The sequence below is a fragment of the Rhodnius prolixus genome, unplaced genomic scaffold (genome assembly GCF_049639745.1).
Source record: "Rhodnius prolixus isolate KJV_2025 unplaced genomic scaffold, Rpr scaffold_2, whole genome shotgun sequence".
Taxonomy (NCBI): Eukaryota; Metazoa; Arthropoda; class Insecta; order Hemiptera; family Reduviidae; genus Rhodnius; species Rhodnius prolixus.
The window spans coordinates 7814000-7836694 of NW_027411592.1; the positions used below are offsets into that span (position 1 = coordinate 7814000).

At 31.5% G+C, this 22695-nt stretch overlaps 1 protein-coding gene and 1 long non-coding RNA gene across 9 annotated transcripts in view; one reads left to right on the plus strand and one right to left on the minus strand.

Annotated features, from left to right (window-relative positions):
* Window positions 1-753: 753 nt before the first annotated feature.
* The window catches only part of LOC141448863 (uncharacterized), a 38142-nt gene continuing 16200 nt past the window's right edge, over window positions 754-22695 (minus strand). The window contains exons 5-6 of one of the 3 annotated variants that reach the window (XR_012455237.1): window positions 3708-4045; window positions 754-1250 (exon numbers count right to left, since the gene is read on the minus strand). This is a non-coding gene — a long non-coding RNA (uncharacterized lncRNA). Of the gene's footprint in view, window positions 1251-3707; window positions 4046-16660; window positions 19234-22695 lie in introns of those variants that run through there. The other 2 variants (XR_012455236.1, XR_012455235.1) reach the window with 2 other exon arrangements.
* Window positions 1040-22681, plus strand: LOC141448854 (uncharacterized). Of its 6 annotated transcripts, none has more exons than XM_074117624.1 (11): window positions 1040-1171; window positions 3144-3336; window positions 7623-7731; window positions 7861-8079; window positions 11023-11170; window positions 11467-11580; window positions 12003-12086; window positions 13045-13160; window positions 14610-14693; window positions 14774-14960; window positions 16009-22681. In XM_074117624.1, the coding sequence occupies exons 2-11, from the start codon at window positions 3260-3262 to the stop codon at window positions 16191-16193; spliced, it is 1323 nt and encodes a 440-aa protein (XP_073973725.1). In that variant the 5' UTR covers window positions 1040-1171; window positions 3144-3259; the 3' UTR covers window positions 16194-22681. The 6 variants fall into 6 exon arrangements, with proteins under 6 accessions (XP_073973725.1, XP_073973724.1, XP_073973722.1 ...); XM_074117619.1 differs by lacking the exon at window positions 1040-1171 and adding an exon at window positions 1927-2367; XM_074117620.1 differs by lacking the exon at window positions 1040-1171 and adding an exon at window positions 1927-2367 and having other exon boundaries at window positions 13060-13160.

A 22695-nucleotide genomic window follows, 5' to 3' on the forward strand; every position in this document is an offset into this window, starting at 1 on the left:
TCGGGGTAGGGTTTTATTAAAAACCAAAAAAATCCATATAGTCTTGAAGCTGAATAAATGCGCATCTTTTTCTGAAATTATGTGATTCCTTGATTCATTAATCATTGAAAAAATGCAGCTAAAAATTTTAACAAAAATCATCGAGAACGAATTTTTTAGACATTAAAGTAAAAATTTCATGGTTTATTAGAATCGTTTTGAGGCTCTATATTGAGCATTTTTATAGGAAATTTAATGCTCTTTCGTTTGGAACAAGCACATTTGTTGTAGGATAAAGAATAGAAAAGTTACGGCCGTTTTATGGTGAAAAACGCGAATATCGACGAAAAAGTTAAAAATGCAAATATCTTGGGACACTACTGAGAATCGGGCCATAGTGAATAGAATATTTTTTGTTGCATTTGAGCTGCTGAATCACCTCCCGAAGTTTCGACCATTCCTCCGTACATACCCTGTATAAATAAATATTTTGTAATAAAATTTATGCTACTGTGATCGGCTGAAGAAGGCATTTTTCTTTTTTGTACCAATGGGCCGATTAACTACTTTTTTACTTTATAAGTGTCAAATTGTATAAAATGTGTTTATCAGAAATGTTTTTGAGGATTCCCGAATTGCAACTAACTAAAAAACAATAGCTTATGCAGGAATGTAATAATTGTTCAGAATATCTCAAAAATTAAACTAATATTGCAAAAAAATCAAATTTTCATATTTTGTTTTGGGATTTATGCTGCTCGTGAGACCATTAAACACAAGTAAAAACTTTAATTTGTTCTCATCATTATTTGAAACAGCAGAGAAATAGTAGGAAAGACAGATTTAATAGAAAAGTCAGATATAAATTTTAATCCGTTGCACAACTGCATAACTAAGAATTTTGTGGTATTATAGCTTCAACAATAATACAACTTTCTCCAGTTTTTGCCGTTCAAATAATGTGATACCTCTACAACATTGAGTTTTTTATTTTTTTCTGAATTCTTTGAATCAAAATACTGTAAGACTAATAGGAGATTTTGTGGACATATGGTTCTGAATCTTTTTACGGCTCACATCAATTTGTAGCTAGTTCATATGGTAGTCCCACTCTCTTATAATTGAGTGAAACCTCCCAAGCTCATCTGAGAGACCATGGGAGATCCACACATAAACCTCTTATGTTGATGATGTAAGTACAGTTTTCGGTATTTTTGAAATTTTCTTGAATAGGACTCGAACAATTTTCAATAAAACAGGTTTACTCTCACCTGCAAAATAAATACTTGTTTGAAACATTTCCCAAATTTATGGTGGAAGCCAGTTATATTTACCAATTGATAGTTTTATTAGTGTTATTATTTATTTTATATTAGTTAGGATCAACATTTCTTCGAAGAAAACTATTTTGAAGCTCTGAGCTCATTATATGTAAGCTTCTTTCCAAAAGAATTGAAAATGAATCAGACAAAAGAAAATTATTTTATATAGACAACCATTTTCTACTTTTCTAGTCCCTATGTTTAAACAAACTGTACTTTTCCGTTAGCCGGGCGCAAATGTCGCCAATTGTGAACCAAACGCGAGCGAAGTCAACGGAATAAAAGTCGAAAACGTTCAACTATAAACAAATATTAATTAATAGTAAGCAAAACAAGTTCAACTATAAACAAATATTAATGAATTGTAAAGAAAACAGTTTTACCCAAAACTGTTTTTCGCTTGCGCCCGGCTAACGGAAAAGTACCAAACAAACTAATAAGAGATAAACATAAAGGTTAGAAAAAACCCTATTTAATTTACTTTAATCAATCATAACTATCTGAAAATAACCGTCAGCTTTAAAATGTGAGGAACTTTATAGGTACCTAATGAGAGGCGAATGCAAATCGGATATGATCGGTCGAGTCCGGGCCGTTAGAACACCAGATAGGTTGATGGAGATGAGGTACCAATTCAGTGTCCGTATCCCCTCTTAAGTTCACTCATCAGCCCATCAGGTGTGCCCGCTGTGTGGGGTTGGGTTTGTTTTTATCTGATGACAGTTGTTCCTTCCTCGTAATGTGGACTGCGGGTGCGTTTAAGTAGAAATAATTTATAGGAGTGCGGAGCTATAACATTCCAGTACCTTGGAGTGAATATCCTAGGTTACTATGAATGGGTCAGGACAAAGCAATTTTCTGCTCGGCCATATTTTAATATTGAGGTAGCAATCAACTTAAATTTCTACAGAATAAAAATAACCCCTTATTGCGAGGAAGGTACTTTTTCTAATCTAAGAAAACTATTTGAGTGAACAGCCAAAAAAGAGATAATAAGCTCAACATGGTCGTTTTTTTATAATGAACTTCGACAATTCTTCTGACTACGAGTTGTATTACAACAATGGTGAGTAAATTTAATGAATTAAACTTTTTTACGGTTAAATAAAGATATTAAACAACTAGCCAGTGACATGATTTACTAAATACTATACATTTCAATACTGGTTATATTTCTGTTATAGTGGCGTGACTTTCCTATCGATTCTTTACGTTAGGGGAAACTTTTTAAATTATTATTGGAGATAAAATGTGTACTCAAATTTTTGCAATCAACCTTCTAATCTCACGCTGTTCAGACAAGTTCAAAAATTCACCGTGAATAATATAAATAAACAAAACTTAACTGTTCAAAATGTTTTTAAAGTAATGGCATCTGTTATTTATATGTACCTTTATTCATTAAAGAAAGTTAAACTAGTGTCTTTTACAATCTAATTGCTATCGATTGGATTATTTTCATTAATAAAATAAATTTTACTAGATAGTTACACAAAGTCTAGAATACAAAATATAAACATTTGATTGGGAGTAATCCATTGTTAATTATTATATAATAGTATGTGATTAGAAAATAATTTCAATAGAGTAATCAACTATTAAGAATTAAGCAAAACCACTAGTGAGCCTGCAAAATTATAACAAAGGAATTTATTGTAAAATTTCATATATTTTCTTTTGAAGGAAGGAGTCCACGTCTGAAAAGTTGTATTTTCCCTATCTTTTTCTCATGCTTTTCTTTGTTCTATATTGTGATACAAAATACCAAAAAACATTCAATTAAAAATAAAAAACAAGAATTTGCAGCTTCATTTTTGTTAATAACCTCTTATCATTTTATAGAAACAATATCAAATGAAGATTACGGTGCAGAGAGTGGGCCAGGGCAACAGTTCGTTTGGCCTGGACGATCGTCTCCTACTTGGGCAAAAGTCCATAGTCAACTTAAATGGGCTTTGATGCTACATTCTTATGGTTTTGCCTGCACATTCCTTGTTTTGGCTTTCTATGCATTCTTTTCCATACTCAACATCAGGCAAGTAATATAATGTTGTCAATGCTTTATATAATGTATATAAATATTTTTAAAAAAGAGTACTTATTAGCAGTGTTCAGTTATCAGAGTTTTTTAATTTAGGATCATCTAATCCTCTTGGTAAGTTGGCTTATCTGAGTATTCAGAAGGGAAAAAAGTACATATGTGTATGCCTAAGTTTTCATCAAAGGAGTCTAAATTAATTAGTACGTTGAATTTGACAAATTGAATATATTATGTCATTAATATTATTCAGCTGAAACTTTTATAACTAATTGAAACAAAGTTTTTGGATTTCGCACACTTTCTAGATAACTTGACAAACAGTTCATTGCGGGTTTGTATTGCATATTCTGATTAAGAATTCATACCTACATAACAGGCGCAAACCGTGCCATGACCTCAACCAAGAACTTCCTCCAGCCTTCCCTGTCCTGCACCTTCGTTCTCTAATCAGATATTCCAGCTCTCCCAGCATCAAGGTCCATCTTGATCCATCCATTCTATCCATCTGCTTCTCGGCCTTCCTTGACAACGGGCCCCAACAGGCTTATTCAGCATAACTTTCTTAGCGGTAGCAGTGTCATGCATCCTAATTAAATGACCAGCCCATCTTGATCTATTTTGATCCACTTTCTTTAAATTCGGAGAATACGCTATTCTGATTGAGAACACTTGTGCGTTATGGTCATGGTGAAACGGTTGATGGCTACAAAATGAAGCAGGCCAAGAATATATAAAATTCAGCTACAACGCAGTAATTTATATTGATGATTAAACAATTATAAGGATTGTATAGAACTTCGTTAGGTGTACGAAGATGTGAGTCACATCATGTGACTTTCATAAGAACGAAAATATTAAAAAAACAGAGTGTTGCTGAAGAGTTGAATTGGGATTACAAATGTGCAGGAAGTGGGCATATGACAAAATTGTCAATGATACTTTGTCTTGTGACATAATTTAAAAACGATCAAAGAACCAAAAAATTGACAAAACAAGTTCCTAGCTAAACAAATGGTAAGTTGGAAGCAATGCTCCGACTAAATTAAAATTAGGCGCTTTATATTTATTGAGATTATTTTTTATTAATCGTTAAGTTAATAATATTTAAAAGGCTGTTGGAATATTAATCAGCCATAAACTGTTAACCTCTATTAAGAATTTATGACTAGTAGATAAGCACAATAACGATCGCTAAGAACAAGATAAAGAGTTTTATCTGAAATTTCATCACATACTCACAAAAAAATTGAAATGTACGCTAACATTTTTTTTATTGTAAAGCATTCAAATTCACTTTGAAGATACAAAGATCAATTTAAGCACATTTTATATTAAAATTTCACTTACCAATAATGTATACAAAATTTCTTGATTTGAAATGAATTATTAATCTTATGTAAAAAATGTTTTTAAGTTCGCCTTTTTAAGTGTAAAGTATTACTTCAAATACCAAATTTGAACCCTAGCACAGTCTTTGCAAAAATCTCATTATTCTTGATTGTATCGTAAGATTATATAATAAGACAAACCAGCGCCCACCTCTGTTTTGTTTGTTCTTTTATATTTTATTAAAAAACAGGCAGTCTCCTCTGGTTGCAATTTTTGATGCATAATTTTAAATTTACGTATATATATACCACTTTCTTCATAACTTTAAAAGATCACGTCCTAAGTTGCGGTTGAGTCAATCAGTAAAGCTGTTTCCAATGAAAAAAAAGTTAAAACCGTAAAAAATAAGCTTACGCAACTATATGCTATTTCAAAACTTTGTGCAAGATAATAATTTTTTTAAGAACAACTATAATTGTTCTGAGAGCGGAACATTACATCCGGATATATTCTGGAACCATTTGACTTTCATACTCATTAAACAACTGCGGATTTGAGTACGTTACTATCAGGGAGTATCCCATTTTCAATGTGAATGCGAAAGTTTGTTTACGTAAATTTTTCTCACAGCATGTTTGAACTTTTTCAGAAAGTAATGCCAGCTTCATCTTCCCCCGGCTCTTCAATCCGAAATGTATCTTGTCTTCTTCACCAAGAGATTTCTGGCTTCTCCACCACTATCTAATCCCACTTCGTAGCTATATTTCATTCAAACTCCTTGTTTTTGACGCATAACTGTGATAATCGGAAATAGAATAAAAAGAAACTTTTTCACGTTCTAGGACTTGGGTTCTTTAAAAGCCTTAACCCATTAACTGCCAAATTTTTTAAATGTACTTTTTTTGCTCTATCATGTTTAGTTTGAGTCAAAATTGTCATTCATAAGTGAAATTTATAAAATAATGCATTATATAAAAAAATTAAAGGTTTTTTAAAAAAAGTCCCATTTGGGGATCGTGGCAGATTGGATGTTCAAAACTGAGTACTAGTTGTTACGTCTTATTGAAACATGTATTTATTAGCTCTGTGGATTTAACGGGTTTTCTTATTTTTCAGTAATAGAAAATAGATTTGAAGGATTATCAATGATTGAAATATTTTTCAATATGACGGAAGCACCATAATTTTCCACTTGAAACGCACCGTTTTGTTTGCCTTCGTATTATTCAGCACGAAAACAGTAACCGGTTGCACATGACCCCTTGCTTGAAGCCAAATCGTATTGGTTTCCCTCTTATAAACTGATTCAAAAAGTGATGACCGTAATATCGCACTATCTGTACATCCTTGATCTGATTTGGTGGGATATAACTGACAGTGACTGGTTTCATAAAAGAGAACTCTACAGAAAAATTACTGGAATGAAGCTCTAATATCTCCGGGACATCCTTTGGCTGGCAATGAACTAATTCATTTTCGTCAATTTCTTCAACATCAGAAACAATATCTAGTAAGTCCGGAGGCTGTTCAACAATATCTATTGTTGAATCAGTATCAGACTCAAAGTCAAACTGCTCTAAAAAGTGAAGGCCCTTTACTGCTTCTTCTAGTTCACTGAATGTATAAAATTATTTGGTTCCCATTTCTATAAATAAATACTAAAAGTATTCTATAACTCGGAAATTTGTTTACCCTAATGCCACGATCCCCATTTGGGGATCACTGTTCAAAATCCATTTTCTCTAACTCTCTAAAATATTTATGGAAGATAATATTGTTTCCTACAACTAGAACCTTTGAATTAACTGTGCTAAAACGCTCAGTTTAATTATTACAAAAATAATTGATATAAAACAAACTTGAAAAGTAACATGGCTGCTATGAACGACTAACCTGGAAATTTTCACTTTGTTTTCTTATTGACCAAAAACTAGACAAGAAAATGTAAATGTTTACCATCAATACAGTTTACTACTTACTGCTCTAAATTAATTTGTTATTTGCCGCCAAAAAAACAGTTTTACAATTTTTTAAAAAAATATATAAAAAAATATCCCCAATTGGGAATCGTGGCAGTTAATGGGTTAAAGAAGGCACTTAGCTTTTCAACAGAATAATATATAGTACAGGGATGGCAAAGAGTTCTACTTAGGAAAGTCAATCCTGTTAAAGTATATATTAGATGTACCTATTTTAAAAAAACCTAAAAGACACAGATTTTAAAGTGCTTTGGTCGAAATTCAGGATACGCCTATGCTTTAAGAGTATTCTAGGTGGTTAATGACATCATTTGTGCCCGTCAAATGTTTCTTAAAGTGACTTTAGTGAAATGTGCAAATATTATAAATTTGGTTGAAAAAAGCGACGCTATGACATTCAGATCTAAGTATTAACAAGAGATGATCATGAGAAGTTCTTTCCGGAGTTTCTAATAATTATTTTAGCAAATATAAGATTAAGCTGTGTTAGGTTACAGTATTGTTAATCTATGTAGAGATACTGAAGAATCTTTTTATTAATAATATAGTTCCACTGAAAATGTAAATCCGATATTAGATTGCACACAACGCCTGAAGCTTTGTTAGGAGCAAGCTAGATCACCAGTGTTCAAATGTTATTTGGCTTTAAACTCGTCTAGCTGTGATATATTTAAAGCTTGTGCATTGATTCTCTGTGTCATCTATCTGAAGGAAGAAATGTAGAAAGCTATGTCGTTGATAAATAAGCACACTTAGCTTTAAATTGAATCTTGGACGTCATTGATGAAAATATTTAAAAAAAGGCGGCTGCAAAAAGTGGAAGGATTGTATAATTATCAGAAATGACAAAAAAATTCTTGTAAAAGTAGATTTTCCAGACAATCTAATAAATGAGTTATCCAGTTTGAATTTCCTGCATTTTTCGTTTTGCAATTCCCACAGTGTCTAAACCGTCTTTATTTTAATGTTTAGGTCATTATTAACCAGCAGGCCGTACATGTCTACCATAAATGTCTTCCTTTGCATTCTGGGCTCTTCGCGTGCTATCTGCTTGTTTATTGATGCATACGCTCTCAGGGATGTGAGTAATTGCTCTTACTTTGATTTCATTCTCCCATAAAATCCGAAACAATTTGCAAAATGTACTAGAAATAGAAATATTTTCGTAAGAGGCTATTTTCTGGAATAATTGTATGGTTCTTATGTGCAGGTTATGCCCAGCTTGATGGGTGGTGTGCTATGGGATGTTGCTGTACCCAGCTTGCTGTCAGTATTAGCTTTATTGCAACTTGCAGTTCTCAGAGTTAGCCAGCTGTCTGGAAGACCGAGATTTTTACTCACCTCTAGTGCCATATCCATTGCAATCACTATACACTTTACATCTGTATTAGCGGTTGATTTATCGCTAGCATTGCATTCAAATATGCTGGTATTGCACTTTTTATTTCTTTATTTTAGCTGTACAGTATTAAGAGTTATTACGTTGACAGTCAAGTTATAAGTATTTAAATTGTTTTAAAAAGAACCTTGATTAATCAGTTCAACTACTATCTCTTTAACAAAAACTTACAGTTTAAAATGTTAAGTATAAGGGTTGATTAAACGCCAAAAGGTACACAAATCAGCAAGTACCCATCATTTCATTTATACTTCATTGATATTATTTAAGTAATTTTACTGCATTAACTTTTCCTTCACATTTTTAGAATTTATTAGATGTCACAGACCCTCATGCTGGCCATTTTCGTCTACAAAATATATGTTCAAGTAGCACTGTAGATTGACTGTAATATCTAGTTATTTATAATAATTAAACTGTTAAATACAGGTTAAAAAGAAAAACGTTATAAAAAATAAAAAAAAATTATGAGGCTAAAAAATTCAAAACCTTTTTTAAAAAATGCTTACACCAACATACATCAATGAATTTGTTTATTTTATTTATTTATTTTTAAATAAAAATCGTCGGTTTAAGTTCATTCTTCGATTAAAATAATTGTTATTTTATGTAGTAGTCAAACATTTATAATAATTAATAGGTAATAATTATCTGGCTTTATCGCAAATAATATAATTTCAATTACATTCTCAATCTAGGTATTCATCCTTAAATGTTGTAATATGTGTAATATAAAATAAATAAGATATGCATATTTTTAGGACAGCTAATTATTCCAGTATTTTACTACAAGTAAAATTAGGGGGACTAAATTAAATTACAATTGAGAAATCAATAATTGTTGTTGAATAATCTACTTGTTATAACTGTGTGTTATTTGTGCTCACGAATATTTCGGTAAGACGAATTCAAGACAGTAGCCGACTCTAACTTTGTCTTTTTCTACTTTAGCATGCAAGTACATATGTTATATAAGTGATTTATCATAATTATAACAAAAAAATATTTTAAATGAAGTGGCCAGCATAAGGGTCTGTGACATCTAATAAATTCTAAAAATGTGAAGGAAAAGTTAATGCAGTAAAATTACTTAAATAATATCAATGAAGTATAAATGAAATGATGGGTACTTGCTGATTTGTGTACCTTTTGGCGTTTAATCAACATTTTAAACTGTAAGTTTTTGTTAAAGAGATTTTTGTACCTTTTAGATAGATTTTTCTTTTTGTGTATTTTGCAAAGTTACATATCTGCTTTACAGATTTTTTTAAAATTTGGAATAGGCCATTCTATCATTATAACCTGATAAGCCGTTAAGTCGGAACCGTAACTACTGGAGAGATCTTTTTAAAGAATGATTATAATTGCGGTCCCATCCTCAATAACAAGTTTTTTGAGAAAGCGTTTTTAATAAAATAGGAAGTTATTTGTGCGTAAATAGCAAAATAAACTGCGATTTCAGTACTTCCTTTTAAGAGGAGCAAGAAAAATAAACTGCGATTGCAGTACTTCTCCCTAAAAGGCAAAGATTTTGAATCGAACGACAATTCATTGATGAAAATCGGTTCACTCATTGATAATTTTAACGAATGCAGTACTTTCTCTTAGTAGGCGTAAGAGCATGACAGCCACGTAGAGGAGCTTTAATCACTTCTTCGTGCTAAATTTTATCAAAATCGTTATAGAAATATTGGTAATAATAGTTTTAGAAAGGGCCTTATTTAGGTAGGGCCAACTCCCCTCCTTATGAGGCATGGCGTCGAGACTTTTGAAGTACAAATCTGCACAAAATTTCGATTCGAATGACACTTCATTCATGAAAATCGGTTCACGTCTCGATAATTTGAAACGATTGCTATACTTCCACTTAACAAGTGTAAGAGCTGGTCGCCGCTTTATTGTTACGTAGGGGAGCCTTATCCCTATCAACCTACCAAATTTTATCAAAATCGGGCCAAGATTTACAGAGTAATTAGTAATAATAATTTTGGAGGGGGCCTTACATAAAGAGGGCTAACTTTGGTCGAGACCTCCAAAAGGCACATCTACATAAAATTCCGAATCGAATGACACCTCATTCATGAAAATCGGTTCCCGCGTTTAGGCGCTACGTTGTTTACAAAAAAGGTAACAACAACAACAATTTTTGAAAAAGCGGTTTTTGCTCATTTTCGGCAACTTTTTTCTCGAAACCTATTAGATCTGGGTTGTTGCAAAAAAATTACAGTCATAAAGGAGGGTTTGCCCTTTATTTTAAAGAAAATTTAGGAATTTTATCTTTTATAGAAAAAGAGAAAAAAATTGTCAAAGTTGGGTGTTTTTCAACGTTACGCTTTTTCGTGCAGTTTTTGACGATCAACCCTTATACAACTGTCCTACCGGACAGTTTTAATATTTTTCCCAATGCGCAAATATTTTTGTTTTATTTGAACACATTTGTAAACAATTTATCCGATTATTAATAAGAACTTCACGTTGAGACCTTGTAGGAAATATTCGTCACGACCTCAAAAAAAACCAGTAAGGCAAGACGATGTTTCCAGTCCAGACAGTTTCTGAAGCACACATGCCGTTTATAAAGATTCTGAGGATGGCTCCTTCGCCCACTTCACCACCACAAAGTGGAGAGGTGTAAGTTCGTGGATTATGGATTACTTCTATTCTGGTTTGGGAACAAGCCGCACTGCTTCTTTCGTGCAAAAGCAAGCTAGATATTGAAAAACAGCTGAATGTTTTTTTTTGGTAGTGACCGATTTGACTTACTGCTTCATATTTGATCATTGTCTTAACAACAGCTTATGCATCCGTCGTAAAGTATGTGGGGACCGGATCAAACATTGTTAAATTCAACTAGTCACAGATTTGCTTTTTAAAGGTGCATTTTGTAAATTGAACGTTTTGCACTTGGGGTTAGGCAATTATAGATAGAATTTTTTTTTTATGTTAGTATATTTATATATCTTTATTTTACAGACTGTAAAATACATAATAGAAACAGTATTTCATGTATGGGGCTTATTTCTTTGTATCACATTCCTCTACACCGCGCACAGGGCCAGGGAAGTGTTAAGAAACATGCCATCAGCGGTTCTGGAGAGAGATATTGATGTGCAATATAAAGGTGAGAATCTTCTACAGTGGTTAATGATTTTGATCTAACCTTTTCTAAAAATTTGCTCAGATTTATTACTTAGTTAATAAGTCTGAATTTTATTATTTTGAATAAATATTTATTCTAATCAAGATATAAACAATTAGCTGGTTAGCTGAAATGTTTGGTTTTCGTAGAACGTTGTTCAATTTGTAGAATAAAAAACTTTCGTAATCGGTTTTTAATAAAGCAAATGTTTTTAAAAAAATGTGATTCTTAAATGCTGAATATATACGTATTTTACATTTTTTGTTCAACTATGTTAGGCATAATGCAGCTGACGATGTTAGCACCATATAATAATCTGGCAACTTCAGTTGCTGCCGCACTAGTTCCTACGCTACTGGCTCCAAAATTAATGCACAAGAAACCATTACAAGGTATAGATTTGTGTGTGTGTGAAAACCGACAGATTTATTCAGTAGAATAAGCAACTGTTGTAAATTAAACTAGAATTATTGGTTGCATTTGTAACTGCTTGCCTCATTATTAAACTGCAGGGTAAATTATTGGCATTATATTTCAGAAGCGGTCATTCCACTTTCCTGCTTATCAAAATAACTATAGATTTTTTTCTCCAACTTTTTCATTTTTTAATTGTCAATGTATTATTTCGTTAAATGTTGGTGATATGTATATTTTGATATGAGTAGTGGTTCCTATAGGTGTATTTCTACTTATTTTCCAATTATAGTTGTTTTGCTGTACTTTTTATTATCAATTGGTGTCGCTGATTTCATTCAATCTCAAAAGTATTATTATAATTATTTTTTATTTTTATTTTTTTCAAATAAATGAAAAGCTGAATCTTCCTCTTCTAAAACGGAACCTGTGAAGACAAGTATTATGAAACCTACGCCAAAGCAAAGCCCGACATCATCAGATAGTGAGTTGAAATAGTTTTATTTATATAAATACTATATTTCTTATACTTACCACCAAATATAATAAGGTGTTTTTTTATATTTTATTTTAAAATTAGATGAGGGAAGTAGTGTGATCATATCACTTTTCGAATAAGAGATTTTACCGGATATATCCCTTTGGAAGTGACTTTTAGAAAATAGGCTTTGTGGGTGTGTGAGAGTTTTTTTTAAATATGAACATAATAATTAAAAAACGAAAAATTGTTGGAAGCTAAACTTAAAATCTCTCAACCAGTTTACTGAATGGATATTAATTTTATTTTTAACTCTTCAAACTTAATTGCATTCAAGTTGGTTTACAATATTGGAAATTTGAATAGGAGCTCTTCTGGAAAGGGGTGGATTGGGGGTTAGTTTTAAGGTGTAATTTCAGTGTAATGCGCAGTTTTACAGCCAGTTAACACATCTGAATGTGTTTCACGATTTGGATTAAAAAACAAAACAAAACGATTTTTGTAAACAAGTGCGTTGCACCCACTATGTGTACTCACTATGCTTAAAGTTACTTATTATGGAATGAAATAAAACTATTTACTGTTCTGAAATATCTCTCTTATTTTTCAATCTCTCTTAATGAAACATTTATTTTTTTTGATCTGTTTTCTTTATATTGGGACGCACGACAACTCTGAAAATGGACGTAAGTCCAAGCTATGTATTAATTTGTATTTTATTATAGAGTTGGAGTGTAGGGTGTACACCTAGGGATATTTTAGAGTGGTGTATAACATTAGTAAAACTAAATATCCTCTCAATCGACTCTTGATAATCAATAAAAATCACAGAGTTTATTAAAATTAAGATTAAATTATGTTGACTCATAGTTTAAATATCATAGTATTAACATGATTGGCCCATTTATACTGTAGTGGTTGATAAAATGCAGTGAATAATTGGACTTGTTATTGCAAATTACTGACTCCTTAATCTCAGACGATGAGCCAAAAAATCTGGTGGACAGTAGAGAGAGGAGAGGCAATAAGAAACTTAGCTGGGGCCCAGAGAAAAGGATATCTGGTCAAACTCAGAGAAAGGTAATTGTTATGTTCTCTCAACAAATCATTATTTTAATTTAAGGTTTTTCATTTCGCCGATTGGATAAACTGAACGTTTTTACGTCTCCAAAACAAGAGAAAGTGTCTGTATATCGATCGTATCTAATTTTCGAAATTTAGTCTCTGTAAAGTGTACGAGCAAGATATTTGTCGCGTACTAATGCGGGACTCAATTTAGTAATCAAAATTTCTCAACCGCCAGTGACAATTTACTAAATGGATTTCTCGTTAATGTTTCCGATTTATATCATGTTTCCAATGATACAATGGTCACGAATAGTACCATCACTTACGATGAGAACATTTATTGGGGAAGGGATGCTTAAGTTTCCTCAAAACTAGAGTCGGTCTAACTTTTTCTACCTACCGCCCACTTTTGTATCTCTGTTAGTAGTAACATTTTCTAACCACCTCTCAAATTATATTTAAAATTATAAAGCAGAGTTACTGCAAGTTAAAGCACGTTATAATTGTTACCAAATAATTCAATATATCCTAGGCTGTGGAGAGGTTTAAATAATTAGATACCTCCAAAAAGTAGCTCCGGGTTTATCACATTGATATTAGGATGTCAAAAACCCAGGACCGTATTAAGTTCATAATGACAGACTTGCCCTTATTTTTTTTTTATAAAAGTCCATAACTTTTTCTTTAAACTTTATTATAAAAAAAGTGTTTGCTAGGGTAGGTCTGGGCAAGAAGGGAAGTGCCATCTAACAGAACTGCTAGCGCTTTCATTGGTACCTTTTAATCGATGTTTTGTTTAAGCATTCGTATACCACCTATTCATATTACTTAATTTTTGTTTAAAATTTAGCATTAAAGGAAATGTTCTACAATCTAAGTGATAGACCATGGCGGAAGGTGGAAATTGTCATTTCGGCAGCAACGCTATATTCTTGTTCCTTCAAAATACAAATAAATATAATATTTAGAGGCAAATTAAATATTTGGGAAAATAAATTTTTGCCAATAACAGTCTATTTTATTTATTTTTGAAAAACTTCAGCCTAGAGGTTACGTCACATTCCGGACTGAGAAGCATAGTTGTCAGCATGTCGAGATAATTTTAAATGATGTAGCTCTTTAATATAAAAGCTATTCTTTTTAATAAAATTATAAAACTATAAAGGTAATTCATTTTGTCAATAGTGTTTCACAGCTCTGAAGATGACCTAGTTCCTTGGATGGAAGTTTGGCAAAAATAATTGAAAAAGAATTAAATTGGCAATGCGTCGGTACACAAAAAAGCAATAATTTCTCTTCCCTCCTGAATAGTTTTATTTTTGAAAAACTTCAGCCTAGAGGTTACGTCACATTCCGGACTGAGAAGCATAGTTGTCAGCATGTCGAGATAATTTTAAATGATGTAGCTCTTTAATATAAAAGCTATTCTATTACAAATGATTTCTATTTTGGGACTTACAGATACAGCAGACTACTTCAGCTAGAAGAAGGGCCGAAGAAGAAACAGAGGATGCGAATACCAGTTTGCTACCTCCACACAATAAGGTATTATTATTGTTAAAAATAATCTACTTACTTAATATAATTTACATTTATGATCTATTTCTATTATTTTTTGCCTTTAGTTACAGACTGATCTTACCTTGGATACAATTCTAAATCACATAGCCTATATGAATAGAGGAGGTGTTAGTCAAACTAGTCAGACAAGAAAAAAAAGCCTGCAACAAGTTCTCACTTTGGCAACTATGGCACCATTGTTATCTATGGGTCTTCTATTAGTTGGTTTGTTCCGGTTGTATACACCACCAGGTGCTTCATTTTATATCTATATATATATTTTTTTTAGCGATATTATTCTCTTTACTTGCTCTCTTTTCTATTAAAGCTGTATACACTGATTTTTTTTGTTGTTTGCGTTTATTGGTGCTACAATCAGCGCGTTGTCTATGAATGAAGTGAATGGTAGATACAAATGAGTGAAGAAGTTACCTAGTGGTGTCACTCCAAAACATTAGACAATTAGTCACTCTCTCCTTTTGAGAGAAGATCACGAGGCCACTGTCTCTTAAGGCGACTTGTCGGATTATCAGGAAGTGTTCTTGAAGAAAGATGTTGTTCCAGAGGATTTACGTGTGTTTGCAGATTAAAGTGAAGTTTTTTGTATCGTGTTTTAGCGACTGTGTGACAAAAGGAAAGTTAAGGTCAGTATTTATAGTCAGATTGGAGATATACTTAAAATAGAGCGTTTCCCGTTCGAAGTTATTTTAGGTTGAAGAGATTGATTCCTTTGGAGATTGGTGCGTTTGGTTGAACTCTGAATCTGAAATTAAATTTTCGATAAGGTCATGTAGGAACTCCTGAGTTGAACCCTTTTAAACATTTTATTGTTTGACATCGTTTATAACATTAATGACCGATCATTAGAGCAAAACTAGTCCTCCAAGTTTACGAGTTCCAATTTAGTAAAAGGGAAGTTTATCTAAGTCAGGTTTACATTCCAGAAGGGCGCAATCGACAAAGTTCCGCAAGCACATTGCGTGCATCAATTTCTCAAAGGTACCTTGACTTTTATATTTTTTTTTAATGACATTGGTCAATTTTTCAAAACAAGTTATGGACATTATAAAATTATCATTTTTTCTTCAATAGCTTTACTATCCCTGTTGTCTAGTTTCTGCGGTTTGTGTTTTTTTTCACTGTTTGACTGCTTGAGCTGTAGTCCATTCCACAGTCAGAATTTCGATACTGTAATTTCCAGCTTTACCGTTTGTGTGGTATTCACTTTTAAAGGTTATTTGTAAATTACAACAGAAATTTAATAATTTCGGGGATGTTACAACCAGTTTTGTGGTTACAGAATGGTATACCCAGTGCTGTGGTTGGTGGTTATGGTTTGAAACAGCGTGTAGAGCCTTAGAACTGGTCGTGGCATGGTGTGCGGCTAATCTGACCAAACAACCATTGTCAAATAGTGGACTGTATCACAGGACTGGAGGTGCAGGTGGTGGCGAAGCTAAAACTAGACAGTCCATGTTCATGTAATTCCACATCATTTTTAGAATTAGAGAAGAATCATTATTGCTTTGTATATTTGTTTAATGTTGATAAAAAAGAAAAAATATTGACATCTTATGTAAGGCTTTTTTTAGCGCATTTTCTTTTAGACTGAATTTTTTAAGAGTACATTCCTGTGAAAAAAAAAAAAAAAATGTATTTTGTAGTAATGTAAATTTAATAACATTTATTACAGTTATTAACATATTATTTTTTCTTTATTTATCACATTAAATGTAATAACAATTGTTTGTTAATTTAGTTGTTTTCCTTAGATATATTTTGGAAAAAAATAAACAAATTGCGGCCTTAAAAATATGAAAAAAGATAATTATGATCATCTAACCATTTTTTTTTTTTTTGCTATTACTTCATTAAAATAAAAATTTGATTTAGTTTAAAATTAATAAGAATAAAGAATGGTTTTAAAAAAAGGAAGTAATTATAAATATCAGTTTTTCAATATAAATAATTAATGATCAGAACAGTTTTCAAATCTAAATATTATTTCTTACATGTACTTTTGGGAATTCAACTAGAGTTTGAATAATTATTTCTACTTCTTTAAATAAGTATTATTTTTACATTTTTTATGGGAGGGGCAATTGTAGTCATTAAAACATTTAGTAGTAAGTCTTCAAGGATTTAAGATATTTTTTGTTGTACTGGTGGTTCATTTTATGAAAGGTCATGAAGTTTCTTGCGGCTGCATATTAAAAAAAAAAAAAAAAATGATACTATTGATAGGTTTGTTCAAATGAGGTAAAACTTGTGCTATTCATTATTTTTTATTTTTCCTTAATTCGTCGCCTTGGGACTATTTCATTTCGAAGAAACCAAATATTACCAATAACCCAATCGTTTAAATCTTATTGAATATAGGGAATCTGGATTGAAAGATAATTACAATAACGGCATTTCGTCTACTAAGGTATCGTAGAAAGTGAGTCGGTGTTCCTGAGGACAATTCCTTCTTCAACTTGCATAGTTACCTAAGTTTATAAACTTACTTTGAATGAAAGTATCGCAATTTAAGTTTTTCAAAAATAAATATTACATGACATATTTAATTTTTCAAAAAAAGTATTAGTCTGCTGCTTAGTTTCTAAATTCAGTAGAAGTCATAAAACTCTAGGATCTTCTTCAGATTCTGTAATGCCCTTCTTATTTAGGCTGGAAACATAGTGGAGCGGCGAGCAAAGCGGCGCTGATAGCGAAGAGCGAAGCGGCGAAATCAAACACAAGTTAACATATGGGACCGCGCATAGTGGCGAGCAAAGCGAAGATAGAGCAACTCTATCTATTTCTAGTTTTTGTTTTTGCCGCTTTGCTCTTCGCTATCATCGCCGCTTTGCGCGCCGCTCCACTATGTTTCCAGCCTAAGGCTGACTAAACCATTCAACTGGCATTTAACTGAGTAAAATTAAAAAAACAAATCGTTTACCTTGCTGTAGATGGTAGAAACTAGAATAAGGTACCTCAGATAAAGAATTCCTTATAGCTTCCTTATTAAACTTTAGATGCTACCTATCCTTTAGAAATATTTAAAAAAAAATAAAAAATGTTTCACTTGGAGGAAATGAAACTTTTAGGAATCTTGCTTTAAAAAATATAACATTTAGTAAACATACCGTTTAAGTCAATTAGAATTTAAATTAAAGAAAGGGAAGTTGTCGTATGAATGCTTCACTTCAGTTCATTTTCCATTAAAACCAAAAAACGTTAAATTGGTATATGTAGAACGAATGTGTTTGGTGGTTGGAAAAAGTATATGCTAGGGAGAATACATATTCTCTACTCTTACCAAATAGTTTTAGTGCCTTTACGCTCTCTAGTTTGTTTGTTTATTTAGTATTGACGATTGGCGGCCCAAGGAACTGATGACTGTAAACAAAATTTATATTCACTTGACAGCCGTTCAGTATTAAATAAATTCTTTGGCAAGCATGAAAAATTGACTGTTGCAAAAATAATTTCGCGAATTATTCAACATCAATTTTGTTAAATTTAAGCTTTATTTTTGGTTTATTGTAAAGTATTTAAGGTACTTTTCTCTATAATTTTTTTATTTGTGTTAACGAAATTTGTATTTACGTTGTTCATTACTCTTACGATATATTTTATAAATCTAAAGTATTTTTCCCTAATTTTCTCTAATTAAAAATTATCGTTTTTTGTTTTTTTAAAATTATAATTATATATAAGAGAAAGTGTATTGAGTTCTGTACAAATAACAAATTTTATTGTTCAATTTTTTTAAATTTGTTGTGCGCTACATTCTTCTTTATTATATTTGGCAAAATTTTATTTCTAAATTGTAATATTCCTCATTTAACGAACGAGTTCTGTTTCATCTTGATACATAAGCAAGTTACTAACTCATCGATAGAAAAAATTAGAAACAAATTTCTACTTCAAAATTTATGAAAAAGTTTTCTTTATAAGTCAAAGTTATTATTTACAGAAAATATATAAAACTTACACAAATTTACTATCACTGTAAGTACAGTAAATGTTTTCTTAGATTGCCTTCGCATTCGTTTACAATGATACGAAACACCCATAAAACAGCAAGCATTTGTGGTTTTCTAGATTTTGCTGCAAATGAACTATGTTCGTGTACCATTTCTCTTTATTCCCTTCTTGAGCTATATCAACTATCCACATTTTCTTTCTCCTTCTTTCGCTCGATCACTCCTTCTCCATTCTTTCAGCATGTCTTAATTTATGTAACTTTCTTTTTAAACCAGATTATTCAATCCGTGGCCCGCCTTACATTTGATGAAATCCGTTACGATTAATTAAGAAACTGTACCAGAATCGTCCAGAAGGTGAAAGAAACTTTGAAGGATTAATCTGTCTACTCTCTGTAATTCGGAATTCAATAGATGCGACTCCAAAATATTATCTCCATGGCAAGTCATCTTTTTCCAAGCTCGAAGAAATGGGAATTGTTTCTTTATCAAACCTGAACGCCCATACTTTTTCCTTTCTCAATGGTGTCCGTGGTTCCTGATTGATTATTTTACTGTAAATTTTTATTTATTCATTTTATTAGTTTTACAAAAAACAAATTTTATAAGACTTTAGAACGTCCAAAGTCAACTCGCTCTGGTTTATCATCCATTTTCACCATAATTTTTATGTTTATCTTTGTACTTGGTACTTAGATTTTTACACTTCTTGAAGTCTTACACTTCTTCCTATTTGATGACACTTTGGTAAATAATAATTCATGGAAGGGATTCACTCCTTGGTCAGCGCACTGGTTCGAATCCAGGTGCTGGCCCTTGGGAGTTTCTCTTTCTGGGAACTTTATTTTACATCGGTTATGGTCACTGTTAAAGCCTCTGGCGCCAATGACCTCAGATGTTAATGCATTTAAATTGAAAAAATAAATAAACAATGTTTCGCATGAAATCAAAAATTTCGAACGATGTAAAGAAAAAGAAAAGAGACATATTTTCTGGGGCTTTATAGAAAATTAAAAATAGCATAACTCACCCCGATAAAGCCGTCTGGTTTAATCTGTGTTCAGAGTAACTATATTGTACGAAAGTTCGCGAACTACATTCATATCATCATGAAATACATGGAATTGTATGCATTAGAAGTTGCAAAAGGGAACATACAGCGACAAAAATATTCTTAATTTAATAATAATAATAAACACAAATTCTCTCAGAATTTAGCTCGTACTGTCGTTAAACAGAAAATTTGTTAAGTGAGGAGAAAAGAAAAAAAAATAACCAAATTTTGAGTGCCATATAAAAAGTGAAAAAAAGAGGTTTAACTTCTTTCACAAAAAAGAGAAGAACCTGGGAATATTTTAGTTAGTTTCCTGTCACACTCGCCATTAATCATTTTTTCCTTTTTCTTAAAAAAAAAAGTTTGTGTACTATAATCGTTGTACCTTATCAAATAATGTTAACATATAAATATAAATAAAATATGTGTTTTCAGGTATAAAATTTTAAAAGAAGATATTAATGTCATTGTTGTTGAATGTATTTATATAATTTATTTATATAATGTAAATCCGTGTAAGTATATGTATAGATAATGTATATGATGAGATGTACAATTTCATTTTAATTTCTTATTAGAAAAAATGAATTGAAAAAGAAAGCATTATCATATAGGTTGTATTATTATTATTGGTTGTTTATAAAATATTCAGGAAAAAATAATAAATAAAAATACAAATCAATGTAAAAGATTAAAAATATATATATCGCGGAAAGATTTGCGATAAGTCTGGTGTTTTTTAGCTCACTTTAGCACGTTTTTAAAAATTATATTACTAATAAAGAAATGTACTACTTAAGTTAAAAGTAATATAACATTTTGTGAGAAATTTATACCAAGGCCATTTAAGACTGGCTGTTTCACAAAATTACTGACAAAATAGGTACAGTGGAAATGACTTAAGAGTTAATTCCGCTGTGATATTTTAAAACTGCTCCTTTTCTGTGGAATTTTATTAAAAGGGTCTTTATTTTACAATCCAACTACCCCTTATGGGAAATGAAAGATTGTATTTACGCGATAAAGCAACTTTTTAGGACAGGCAAGATTGCAAATTGTGCCCACTGGGGTTCCAAATACATTAAGTGAGGAGTTAGCCTGGGTTATGCTTAGTATCGTGATGAACTAGAGTTTGGATTTGGGTGTACTAAACCCATGAAACTTTACCCCTGCAGTATATTATTTCAGTAAAGTCTCTGAATTGAAATACTGCAGTCTGTGAATGGGCCATTGGCGCCAAGATTCCTGAACAATGGTGCCCTCTATACAATTTGGATAGTTAGATTTCAGTCTGTTTCACGCTTTAGCTGTAGGCTCTGTATACGGACCTTCCTTTAAACCACGGAGGTTCCCAGTCTGAAGTGTGGTTGCCTGGTTTCGAAGTCTTTTGCTTTATAAAATTATAGCAAGGGATATTTTCTATTTACTTCCCTTGGATTGTAACCTCTTAAGCCAAGAAATGCAGAACCAAAAAGCAGTTAAACAACAAACATTAAATTTTCTCGGCGGTTTTAGTTTTTCCTAATTTAGTATTGAGTTGAGGGGAGTTCATTTTATGCTTTTACTTGATTAACTACTCAAGAGCGCATTTATTACCGAGTAGTAGCCAGTTTCTTTGCAATTTTGGCTTAACAGAAATGTTCATACTAAATTTCGAATTGGGAAGTTAGTGCAGTCAATTTCTGCTAGAATGTGTACCAGCAAATTAGGTGACATTTAAAAAAAAAACCTTGATGACTTATATCAAGTAGATTTGTAAAATAATGAAGTCTTCGCCATTTTCAGAAGAAAAACAGAAAGATTGGATTTGAGACTGATTTAATATTGTAAGAATGAAAATATGAAATAATAGAAAAGTATTAAATAAAAAATAAGTTTCCCCCATTGTTTGATGCATGGGTCCGCCAATGTTATCGGATTATTTTAATACTCGCCTAAACAAATTATATGTACATATACTTTCAAAACTCATATTTTTTTATTCCTAGTTTGTGTCCTGAACACTGAGCAGACAAACCTATGTTTTTTTCAGGACATTCGTTTATAAAACAAAACCACAAGACGTCAATTCAACAGTGATTTTCTCTTTATGTATTGATTATTTGTTTCTTTCTATCCAAACGAAAAATGATCAGTCGCGAAAATCAAACAGTACTCTTATTACGCAATTAAGACAGTACAAGATTCGGTCGTTGCAACATTACATATCTTTAACATTGCTTATGCCTTGATTCCTCGCGACTGATCATGATTGAGTTTTTCGTTTGGATAGAAAGGAAACACAAATAATTAATACATAAAGAGAAAATTACTGTTCAATTGACGTCTTGTGGTTTTCTTTTATAAACGAATGTCCTGAAAGTACAAAATGCAAACTTGTTAAGAAATAATGTGCAAACATATCTCTATAATCTGAAGATTTTCTTTTATATGCGTGGATCCATGTAAAAAACAATCGCAAGAAAATTCATAAGCAAAATAAAAACGTCTCGTAAAATGGCGAATCAAATTCATGTACATTTGTGTTGTGTGTCGTTTAGATGTAATTTTCCATTCAACTGTTATATTTACCTGTGATTTGTAAAAATTAAAACCCCAATATCGGTGAACGCATTTAATCATCTATTTTTTTTTTTTTTTTTTAAAGATGAAGATTTAATACGTAAATATATATATATATATATATATATATAAAAATAATATTTGACATAAGGAAATCAGACAAATATTAAATTTTTGGCTCAAGATTTCATCCAGTTTCTTCCCTAATAATATTAATAATAAAGGAAATGTAATTCAGAAATCACAATTTTAGGTTTATCTTGTGAGTCCCTAACTTTCGTGTGACTAGTCTGTAATAAATAAATTAATAAATAAATAGATTAGGAATTGAAATTGAAAAAACCAGAAATTTACAGGGTAATTTAGGTAGAATTATGTTTTTGTTTCATGCAGATCCTAT

Excerpts from the sequence above, each read along its gene's own strand:
- LOC141448854 (XM_074117619.1), top strand. The coding sequence starts at position 2,322 with ATGAACTTCGACAATTCTTCTGACTACGAGTTGTATTACAACAATG. Across the intron at positions 2,368-3,143 it reads CGAGTTGTATTACAACAATG|AAACAATATCAAATGAAGAT; the intron begins GTGAGTAAATTT and ends ATCATTTTATAG. Across the intron at positions 11,171-11,466 it reads TATTGATGTGCAATATAAAG|GCATAATGCAGCTGACGATG; the intron begins GTGAGAATCTTC and ends CAACTATGTTAG.